Source organism: Jaculus jaculus, chromosome X (assembly GCF_020740685.1).
Source record: "Jaculus jaculus isolate mJacJac1 chromosome X, mJacJac1.mat.Y.cur, whole genome shotgun sequence".
NCBI lineage: Eukaryota > Metazoa > Chordata > Mammalia > Rodentia > Dipodidae > Jaculus > Jaculus jaculus.
This window is the reverse complement of record NC_059125.1, coordinates 133,295,806-133,307,227: the sequence shown is the minus strand read 5'-3', so window position 1 is coordinate 133,307,227 and position 11,422 is coordinate 133,295,806. Positions and strand designations below refer to the sequence as shown.

General features: G+C 50.3%; 1 protein-coding gene across 1 annotated transcript; it reads right to left on the bottom strand.

The window, feature by feature from the left end:
• Positions 1-7,412: 7,412 nt before the first annotated feature.
• On the bottom strand, positions 7,413-10,708 carry LOC123456579 (small integral membrane protein 10-like protein 2A). Its single transcript, XM_045139953.1, has 3 exons — positions 10,060-10,708; positions 9,636-9,772; positions 7,413-9,382 (listed from the first exon to the last, which is right to left on the bottom strand). Exon 1 carries the CDS (start codon positions 10,706-10,708, stop codon positions 10,466-10,468), a length of 243 nt encoding a protein of 80 aa, XP_044995888.1. The 3' UTR covers positions 7,413-9,382; positions 9,636-9,772; positions 10,060-10,465.
• Positions 10,709-11,422: the final 714 nt, after the last annotated feature.

The window sequence follows — 11,422 nt, the reverse complement described above, 5'->3', positions numbered from 1 at the left end:
TTAAGTCTGGTTACTTTTAGTGTTATTCTTGGAAGATTTTAAACTAATGCCTATTAGTCCATTGTTTTTAAATGTCTTTGTTTTCTTGTTCTCATTTGCTGATTTACTCTTCTAGTGAGAGTTATTGTTTATGATACTTTTCTGGTTGTGTTGATCTTCCATTTTTGTGTGGAAGTTTCCTTTAAGGGTCTTCTGTAACACTCAGTTAATGTTCATGAATTCCTTTCATTTAAGCTTATCTTAGAAAGTCCTTTCTCCTTTGATTCTGAAGATAACTTTACTGGTATGTAGTAAACTATGTTGGCAGTTATTTTCTTTGAGCACTTGAAATGTATAATTACATGCCCTCTTATTGAGAAATTTTCTGCTATCCTAATGGAATTTCTTGTCTAAGTGAGTTGGAAATTCTGTCTCAATACTTTTAACATATTTTCCATTTTTCTATATTCTTGGCATTTGGACTATAACATAAGGCCAGGTGTAGTAGCATACACCTGTAATCCCAACACTCAGGAGGCTGAGCCAGGATTATCTTTGAGGTCAAGGGCAGCTGGGCTATAGAATAAAACCCTGTCTCAAACACACACACACACACACACACACACACACACACACACACACACTTTTATTACAAGGGGAGAGTCTTTTCTCTTTTTGTTTTTGTTTTTGAGCCAAGCCCAATAGACTGGCCTTTTTATCTGAGAGACAGAGATAGAGAATTAGTATGCCAGGGCCACCAGCTGCTGCAATTGAACTCCAGACCTTGTGCATATGTGCAGCCTTGTATGCTTGCATCACCTTGTGTATCTGGCTTATGTGGGATCTGAAGAGTTGAACATGAGTCATTAGATTTCTCAGTCAAGTGCCTTAACCATTAAGACATCTCTCTGGCCCCCTTTTCTCTTTGTTTAGGGTTCTAAATTCCTTTTCTATCATGTAGTTCCATGTACATATATTTCCCAATATTTTAGAAGTTTTCTGCTATTATTAAACTGTATAGATTTTCTATGCCTTCAATAGGTACATCAGTGCCTTCTTCTATACTAAAAGCATTTAAGTTTATTTCTAACTATGTCTAAAAAGCTTTGCATATGCTGTTCACTATTTCTTTCTCTTTTTTCCCTGTAGTACTGGCAACCTTGTCTTGAAGGCCAGAAATTCTGTCTTCTTGGCTTAGTCTCTTGGTGACACTATCACTGGATTTTTGTTGTTGTTGTTGAGGTAGGGTCTCACTCTAGCCCAAGCTGACCTGGAATTGGAATTCACTATGGAGTCTCAGGTTGGCCTCGAACTCACAGTGCTCCTCCTACCTCTGCCTCCCGAGTGCTGGGATTAAAGGCATGTGCCACCACTCCCGGCTTTGGATTGTTTTTTAATTGACTTATAAACCTTTTCATTTCTAAGATTTCTGTTTGATTCTTTTGCAAAGTATCTTTCTTCATTGATTCATTGCTCTCTTTTCTTATTACACTTTTGAATTCTTTTTTCAATTATTTTAATTATAAATTTATTTCTTTTTTAAATATATATATATATATATATATATATATATATATATATATATATATATATAATTGACAACTTTTATACTTACAGACAATAAACTATTTGGCATTTCACCCCTTTAATATCTTTGGAGGCAGTAGACAACTTTTGGAGGACTCATGTTGCCTTTTTCTTCATATTTCTTGCATTTCTGTGTTGATATTTGTGCATTGAGATGGATATATCTTCCTTTTTTTTTGGTTTTTTGAGGTAAGGTTTCACTCTAGCTCTGGCTGACCTGGAATTTACTATGTAATCTCAGAGTGGTCTTGAACTCAAAGCAGTTCTCCTACCTTTGCCTCCCCATTGCTGGGGTTAAAGGCATGGCCATGCCTGGCATGGATTTTTTTCTGTTTTAAAAATATGTATGTTTATTTATTTGCATAGAGAGAAATAAAGAGAGAGAATGACATTAATGGGTGTACCAGGGCCTCTAGCCACTGCAAACTCCAGATGCATGTGCCACTTTATGCATCTGGCTTTATGTGGGTACTGGGGAGTCGAATCTGTGTTGTTTGGCTTTGCAGGCAACCACCTTAACCACTGAGGCATTTCTCCAGCCCATTTCTTCCATTTCATGTGAGAATATTTTTAGGGATTAGCTTTCTCTTGGAGATTTGTCCCTGAATATTGGGTTGTTATAAAAGTGTTGGATAGGGCTGGAGAGATGGCTTAGCGGTTAAGCGCTTGCCTGTGAAGCCTAAGGATCCCAGTTCGAGGCTCGATTCCCCAGGACCCACGTTAACCAGATGCACATGAGGGCGCAAGCATCTGGAGTTCATTTGCAGGGGCTGGAGGCCCTGGCACGCCCATTCTTTCTCTCTTCTCTCCCTATCTGCCTCTTTTTCTCTCTGTCACTATCAAATAAATAAAAATAAAAAAAAAATAAAGAAGAAGAAAAAAAAAGTGTTGGATAAATTTCCATGGATTTTGTAGCATGGCTTCCAAGTTTCTTATTGGAAGAATTAGTGTATTTTGGCACAATGCATTTTGTGTTGGAGACTGAAGGTTCTGGAAATACTTCCTGAGAGCTCCACAGGATAGGAAAATGTAAGAAATTCATATGGGGCTGGAGAGATGGCTTAGCAGTTAAGGTGTTTGCTTACAAAACCAAAGGATCCCGGTTTGATTCTCCAGGTCCCATGTAAGCTGGATGCACATGGTAGCACATGCATCTGGAGTTCGTTTGCAGTGGCTAGAGGCCCTGGTGTGCCCATTCTTTCTCTCTCTAATAAATAAATAAAAATAAAATATTAAAGAAAAGAAATTCATACTTTCCCAAAGCAAAGCTTAGGTGCAACTTTCTCAGGATGGTTCTGCTTACAGCAGCACACTTCGATGTTGAGAAATGCATAGCACACCTTAAGTACCAGCCTGCTAAGAAGGTCCCAGGTAAGCTCAGTTCTGATCATCTCTCTGTTGTACAACCATTTCTTTTTCTGACCCACTTTTGCCCACCACTTCTCTGCCTCTTTCTCTTTCTCTCAGCCCTCTCTTTTGCAAGACTTTCAAGCCACCATAGTCTCAAGGTTGATGTGTTCTGTCTTGTCTTCTGAACATATAGCCAGGGTCTCTGGGTCACTGCAAGTCTCTGTGCCTGGCCACTATTTTTCATGGTATTATCCCAGTCACTCATCTCACTGAGAAGCAGTTTGGCTGTTTCTAGTCTGATCCATGGAGTAGCTGAAATGTACTTACATCCAACCTGCCATCTTGGCTCCCTAAACTCTTTTTAGTGAGTACTTTTTATTATTCCATGACTTCCCAGGTTTTCCTCTTGGGCTTCTGTTTCTCACTGTTAACATCCAATTCTTTCAGCCAGATTTGATAAATAGCGAATTTCTAAGCCTTTATCACATGTTCATTGCAAATACATGTATAAACTCTAGGCGAATGGAGTTTTCTCTTAGCAATTGGAAGACATTGGTTATTATACTTATTGTGAGTTTCAGACTCAGCATTTGTCCCAGTCTCCTAGGGCACATTCTCCTATGGCAATCAGAAAAGTGAACCTCTGTATTTCTCAGATTTCCCTACAGTAAGAAGTCGGGGAGCTGGAGGGATGGCTTAGAGGTTAAGGTGCTTGCCTGCAAAGCCAAAGGACACAGCTTCTATTTCCCAGGACCCATGTAAGCCAGATATACAAGGTGGTGCATGCGACTGGAGTTCATTTGCAGTGGCTGGGGGCCCTGGTGCACCCTTTTCTCTCTGTGTCTCAAATAAATAAAAAATATTTTTTAAAAAGAAGCCTGGCTATAAGTTGATTCTATCCCTGAGATGGTTGCCCACAGGAGAGCAGTGGCGGCCCCCCTTCCTGCTTGGCACGTTCTGCTGGTGGGCAAAGTCACACAGCTTTGTGCTTGCTTACTGCAGCAACCCTGCTCTGGTCTAGCTTCAGCACTGTCAATAATAGAAGACTGTGGCAGCTTTCTTCTCACTGCAGAGTGAACAAGTTGTGTTCTTGAAGTCACCAGCTTAAGCGCTGGGTTCTTGCTCCCCTACCCACTTTGATTGGGCATAAGTGTTTTCTCTCTTGGTGCCAGTTCTATTGTCACATCTTGGAGCTGTTTTGTGGAGGCCCAGCCTAAATCCCACTCTTTCCTGCCCTTGAAATAATAGTGTATGCTCTTGGGCCATGGCTGAATTTAACATCTGTTTAACATGGCTTCAGTTTCTGGTGCCTTCACTATTTACTGATGCATCTTCTGGTTCCCAGTGTTGTGGATGAGGTTTGGTGTGATTTATCTTTCATCATTAGTGGCTTTTACAACCTTCCCTTTGCTCTGAATTCCCTTTAGTTTCATAGAACTGGGTCTAGGGTTGTGTTTTGTTGCCACACACATTTTATTCTCACCACTTGGAGTTTTGGCCATGTAAAATCCAGGTGCCGCAACAAGCAGAGTGCAGACTTGGGGACTGAGTCTCAGTGAGTGTGTTTCAAGCCATGGCCTGGACAGGAATCTTACTTTCCCAGAGACTTCATGTGGGCACACACGATATCCTCTCTTCCATTCATGGCAGCTAGCATATTTCTGCTTCCAAGGTCCACAGAGAGAAGATATAATTCAGTTTCCTTCCACATATGGTGCCTGCTCAGATTCCAGTAAGTCTCTAGAAAGACAGCCTACCTCTACATGGTCTCAGCTGCTCTCACCTGGAGCATTCCTGGCTGACCAGGCTTGTTTTATGGGTCCTGTACCCCATGCAGAAGAGACAAGGTCATGGCCCATCCTTGCCATGTCAGCATCCTTCACTGCCACTTTTCTTTCTTGTTTGTTTATTTTTATTTATTTATTTGAGAGCAACAGACAGAGGAAGAGGCAGATAGAGAGCGAGAATGGGCATCCCAGGGCCTCCAGCCATTGCAAACGAACTCCAGATGCATATGCCCCTTATGTATCTGGCTAACGTGGGTGCTGGGGAATCGAGCCTTGAACCAGGGTCCTCAGGCTTTACAGGTAACTGCTTAACCACTAAGATATCTCTCCAGCCCCACTCCCACTGTTCTACTCCTCCAGGAGGTAAGGGGGTCATAAATGTGTTTGTATTTAGCAGTCTATCAGACCTGGCTCCCACATGGAGGGAGAGGAAGCCATGATTTTTGGACATGGGATAAGGATGGGGTGGGTGTGGGGCTGCTCAGATTCAAGATGCAAAGAAACTACAACAGGGCAGAAGAGATGGCTCAGTGATTAAGGCACTTCGCAGAAAAGCCCAACAACCCAGGTTCGATTCCCCAGTACCCATATAAAGCCATATGTACAAAGTGGCATATGCATCTGGAGTTTGATTGCAGTAGTTGGAGGCCCTGGAGCACCAATTCTGTCTGTATGGCTCTCTTCTGTCTCACTCTCTGCTTGCAAATAAGTAAATAAAAAATTAAAGAAAAAGCACCTAGCACAGTGAGAGGCACTCAGAAAGCTCTCATCTGTTGTAAGTTTCCATCACTTGGATTCATTTCCTTCCTGTAACAAGGCTGCCCCAGGTGACACCTGATAATAAATGTCTGATTTGTGCCATGTTTATTGTCCATGAACACAGAAGGGCATGAACTGACTCCAAGGGGGAGGCACATAGAAGTGGTAGAGGGCTAGAAAGATGGCTCAGCGGTTAAGGCACTTGCCTGCAAAGCCAGTTCCCCAGAACCCACGTAAGCTAGATGCACAAGGCAGCACATGCAAGTTCATTTGCAGTGGCTGGATGCCCTGGTTTTGCCATTCTCTCTCTCCCTCTTTCTCAAATAAAAGAAAAAAAATGTAAGTGGCAGGATTCTCTCTGAGCATCGCCTGTGGCCACCACAGGCCAAGCCTGTCTGACTTCACATCAGCAGCAGGGTTCTGTGTCCAGGACCCTGACTCTAAGCCGAGCATCTCCCTCTTGGTTTTCCAGACCATGGGACCCTAGAGGAGGATATGGGACCATGGGAGGATGATTTAGACAAGGAGAATGAAGGTCAGGGACAGGGGACTACTCTTTGTGTAGTGGCAGATGGTAAGAAGAATCACCCCAGCCCCCAGTGCTGCTGGGAAGGTAGTTCTTTTCAGGGTGCTGTCCCTCCTGGGGAGCCCTTGGTGGCAGGCAATGAGCATAGTGTGGACCCATAAGCCCAGGCTGTACTTCTCAGGCAGAGCATAACCCCGGATCCTCAGGAAGCCTCCTTCCTGGTGCCCTGCTTCCACATGCTCCCGTGCCTTCTTCTCCATGCGTCAACCCGTCTGGCCACCTACTCGGTCTCCTTCCTCCACCTCTGTCCATGCACCCTCTCCTGTCCCAGTATCCTAACTTCCCTCTGAGCCTGGTGACCTCCTCCCCAGCCTTCCACCCTGCCCTGGGCCTCCTGCACTCCCCTGACCTTCCTCCTCATCCCATCCTCCAAACCTCCCCCAGTCTACTCTCCTCTGGATCTTCCCTCCCCAGCCTCCTGCATTCCCTTTAAGTCCCACATCCTCCATCTGAGGACCACGCCTTCCTTCTTTTCCCTTGAGCATTTTACCCTCCAGCTCAGCCTCACACCAGCGCCCTGGGCGTCCTGCCCTCCCCTGTCCTGCCTTTCTCCTCCCTCTGTACCTCCTGGCCTCCTACTATCTTCCTGAGTCTCCTGCTCTTCTCCAACTACCTAGTCTCCCTGAGCCTGCTGTTGCTCCCAGCCTTCTCCCCACCGAGCCCCCTACCTGCCCCTTGAATCTCCTGCTCTCCAGCTTCCCCCTCATTGATCCGCACCCCTTCTTCCCATGTGTCTCCTCCGTCCTGGAGCCACTTGCCCTTCTTGACATTCCTGACCTCACCCCAGCCCTAGGGTTCCTGGCTTCTCTGGGGAACTCCTAGGAGTGAAGCCCCCAGGGGACAGAATTCTAAGGCCAGGGGAGAGAAGCAGGCACTCAGCTCCAGCATCTGGTGGGTGGTTTATCTTCTCAGGATCCCCCAATCTACAGTGGGAATTTTATCACCTGCTACAGCAGCGGGGTCTCTGGCTACACAAAGCGACCCACAGATAGTCAGTTTCACTCCCCTTTCCCCTTGAGGTTCAGCGTGAAGCAAACACTTTGACAAGGGGCTGTAGAATGGAAGACAAGACACATGCCCGACACATGCTTCAGGTCATTTCACCCAAAGGTGTGAGAAGGACTAAGGGTGCCTTCTGGACCAGACTCCCCAGGTGTCCTGTGGCACAGAGGGTAGACAGAGGGTGGTGGTCCAAGCCAAGTGGTCTGACGCAGCTGTGCCCCCCTCAGCCCCAGCTGGCCCTCTGAGGCACCCAGCATTCTTGGCCCTGCGCCTGTTGTCCTCCGCTCTCCCCTCTCCATACACACAGCCCCGTTCAGGAGACCACATCACACCCAGCAGAAACAGGAGGCATCCAGTCAGGATTCAGTATACTGAACTCAAGATTTTCTTAAAACTTGGGGAGACAAGACATGACAACACCAGAAACAAGAACGGGTCCCTGCACAGACATGGCAGTACAGTTTGTCACACAAGCAGAGGGTCGTTCAGGTTGAAACTGAATTTGCTGAAGCTCCACCACCTGGAACACAGACTGCAAATAAATAAAGTGCATGGCAACCCTTCACACAGCAAGGGCCCCACGAAGGCGCGAATGAACCAGGCGGGAGCAGGAGAGCATAAGCTCACCAGCTACTCAGGTCAGGGAAGGGTGAAGCCAGCCTTTCTCTTGGGGGACGCCTCTGGGCCCAGAGTGGAGCCTGAAGTTAAAGCCTCTGGACCCAGAGCCACAAAGCAGCCTGGGATCTGGGCAGGGCTAGGGGTTTCGCTAACTGGGAGGGCAGAGCCTGCAGGCATCATGTTCAAAAAGGGCCTTTCTTCCAGGCTGGCCTAGGAATAGCCTGGAGCTGGGAATCCTGTCACCCAGCACCATCTGAGGTTTGAGAGGACCACATGTAAATATTATATACCCAGGGGACCCCTGGCTTCTGATTTCTTCTTCTCTAGCTCTGGTGGCTTTTGTCCTCCAGAGACCCATGGATGGATCATAGGTTGAACCCCACTAAAGTATGGTCCTGGGTGGGTAAGACCGACCAGCAGAATCGGTGGCCCTGGGAGATTTGGCACAAGAAAGGAGGCCACCAGTTCAGGGCCAAAGGGAACAGCAGGGAAGATAGGGTAGCCACCTTTCAGCCCTTGTCCCCAGGGTGTGACAGAACAAGATCTTCATCTGGATCGCTGGTTCCAAGCGGACATCTAGGCTACACTGCCCCAGACTGCTAAAGGTTTTCATCCCATGGGCTGAGTACACAAGCTTTAATCTATCAGTGCCAGGGGAAGGTGGTGGGAGATGGGTGGTAAGGGTGCCTCCCCGAACCACTCCTGACCATTTGGGGACCACAGTTATTATTCCACCCAGGGCCTCCTTGATCAACCTCTGGGTGAGATTTTCACATATGGTCCCAGGGCCACATGCCAAGCCTGGAGACAGAGAAATGAGTTCATTTCCAGGGGTTCCTGCCCCATTTGACCCCAACATTTTCTCTTTACTTTCCTAGTTGACATCAGCACCTTATGAACCAGTGTCCCTCCATCCACCATCAAAGTGAGTGGTCCATCCAACAAACGGAACCCTTGGTCAGGCTCACGTGGGGTGGGCAGGTGTGGCTCTGTGTGGAGGCCCTGGCTCTCCAGAGGGTTCTGGTACCCAGTGCGCTGTCCCCTACCTCAGCTCACTGGCCCCCTGTCTTCCCCATGATCTTCCACACCACTGTAAAAGTAGCCAGATTCTCAGCTTCCCTCGCTGTGGACCTCTGTGTAAGGGGTACAGCCAAGACTCCACTCCTCCTCTCTGTGTGACATGGGCAAATGCCAGCCCCTTCCCTAGAGGCCCATTTAGTTCATGAGGTGGGAGAACAAATCTCCCTCACAGTGTTGCTAGGAGATGTCAGAGTCCAGGGAGCAGGGACATCCTTTCCATGCAAAAGCTTGCATCCCCGGGCCACTCCAGCCCTCTACCACAAAGTCCTTCCTCTCTTGGGCAGAAGCTTCACCCAGCTGCTGCAAGGAAGCTGCAGGAACAGAGGCACCCTCAGGTTGGACTCTGACTTGACAAGGCAGAGTAGGGTCCAAGGACCAAGGCCTGAAAAAGAAAGAATGACCGACCAGGAGACTTCAGAGTTGCCTGGCTGCCCACGGGGGGAAGGGGTCCTTGTTTCCCCCTAAGGCGTTTGCTGCAATCCCCTTCCCCCCAGTTCGGAGAGCAGCTGCCTGCTCATGGAGACCTTCCCATTTCCCCAGATGCAGGGGCACACGGTAGGGTGCCAGGGCTTCCCTTGGCTGGTGTATGGGCTTCTGTGGCCCTGGGAGTGTCACAGCAGGAGCTTCAGGGAGCCTGTGTGGACAGAGAAGGAGGCAGATCAGGCTGTGGGGGAGGGGACGCGGAACCGCCTGCCTCTCCCACTCTGGACTGTCTGGAAATGCAGGGCCTCAGGCTGTCCTCAGCTGGCGCTAGAGGAGCAAGAGGGGGAGCTGGGACCCTCACAGACCACTTCCCCGGCCACCCCCACAAGGCAGGCCCTGGTTTGCTAAAGGGCTGAGAAGAGCGGCAGAGGAACCCTGGACCTGAGACCCGAGGAGGATCAGACCTGCTGTCTGGTTCCGAAGAGAAATGTCCGTCCTCTCTGCGCACCTGATGCCGGTGGACGCACCTGTTTTTTTCTCTTCCTGTTGGGGCCTCCTGGGTCTCGCTCCCCTCCGGGGTTCAGATGACAGTGCGGGCCCTCTGCATAAAGGAGGGCCTGAGGACTAGGTGGTGGATGGGTGCGGGGGTGGGTTTCCGAGTGTTGGTGATGAGTTGACTCTCCGTGAATCCACAGGGGCTCCCCTGACCCTCACCCCACCACCACCCCGGGGAGCTGGGAGTGCGTGCAACCTTTCTGCCGCCTCCAGCTCCGCTGAGCACCGATTTTCCCCATGTGCCCCATCAAGTAGGGACCCTCCACACCTGGATGTCAGAACAGGCGACCCCCACTCCCCCAGCCCCCAGCCTAGCCACCTGTTGCCTCCTACCTTTCCGTGGAGGCCGTGGCAAATCCAGTGTGCAGTAGAAGCCTTCTGTGGGTTCTGGCCTTTGGGCCAAAGGGAGGCAACAGGTCGGCGGGCAGACTGAAGCGCTTTTCGGGATCCGCTTGGGAAGGAGTCGGCGCGCGAGGGTTCCAGCGGTGTGCAGTGCCGGGGGTCTCGGGGGCCAAGGAGGTGTGTCGTGGAGGGGCCCGGGCGGCCCTGGTGATGGTGGTGGTGGTGGTGGCGGTGGCGGTGGTGGTGGTGATGGTGATGGTGGTGGTGGCGGTGGCGGTGGCGGTGGTGGTGATGGTGATGGTGGTGGTGGTGATGGTGATGGTGGCGGTGGCGGTGGTGATGGTGGTGGCGGTGGCGGGCGCGGCGACGGTGGCGGGGAGGCCGGCGGGCGCGGCTCTCACTCGATGCGCACCTGCAGGCGGACGTTGAGCATCACCGAGGCCACCATGTAGAAGTAGGGGAAGTTCACGCGCAGCCGCCAGGCCAGGTCGAAGAAGGTGAGCAGCGTGCGCGTGAGCCCCTTGCAGAAGGCGCCGTAGGAGGCGCGGAGCGCGGCCGAGCGCGACAGGCGCACCGCCAGGCCCGACACCGCCGCCGCCGCCGCCGCCGCAGACAGGGCCGCCGACGCCGCCGCCGCCATGGGTGCCCGCCCGCAACTCACTGCCGCCCGCCCGCCCGCTCTCCGCCCGCCTCGACCCCGTCTCGACGCGGCCACCCTCCCCCTCCCCCTCCCCCTCCCCCTCCTCCTGCCCCGCCCGGACTGCCCGCGAAGCTCCGCCCCCTCCGCCTCGTTAGGGTGCTTGCCCCCAGCGTAGCCCCGCCCCCAGCCTGCTGCCGCAGAGTGGCCGCAGTGCCCTGGTCCCCTGTACTAGTCACGCCCCACCCTCGGACCCCACCCCATCCACCCTGCCTAATTAGTGGGACTCACCTCTCCAAGAATTCTGCCCCTCCCACTTGGCCCACCCCGCCTCACCTGTTCAGCTCTACTCCTACAGGCTGCCCAGTGCTCCTGAGCCCTGAAGGGACTTTGAGGAGCCTTTGCCATGATAGCTCTTGGAGAAGCCTGTGGAATGGACTTGTACTGGAGGCCTGGCCTGTGTGAACTGTTCTGCGGATTGTGCGTGAGACTCCATCTAGAAGGTCTGTGCATATCACCCTTCTTCCACCTTCTCCCCATGAACCCGTTCACTACAACCAATCACACAGGCATACATTTTGTTCCTTTTTAGTGTAGTTTGCTGATTGCCTTTTTATTATTTTAAAAATTACTTATTTATTCAAATAATTAATTAATTTAGTGTGTGTGAGAGAGAGAATGGGTGTGCCAGGGCCTCAAGCCACTGCACATGAACAT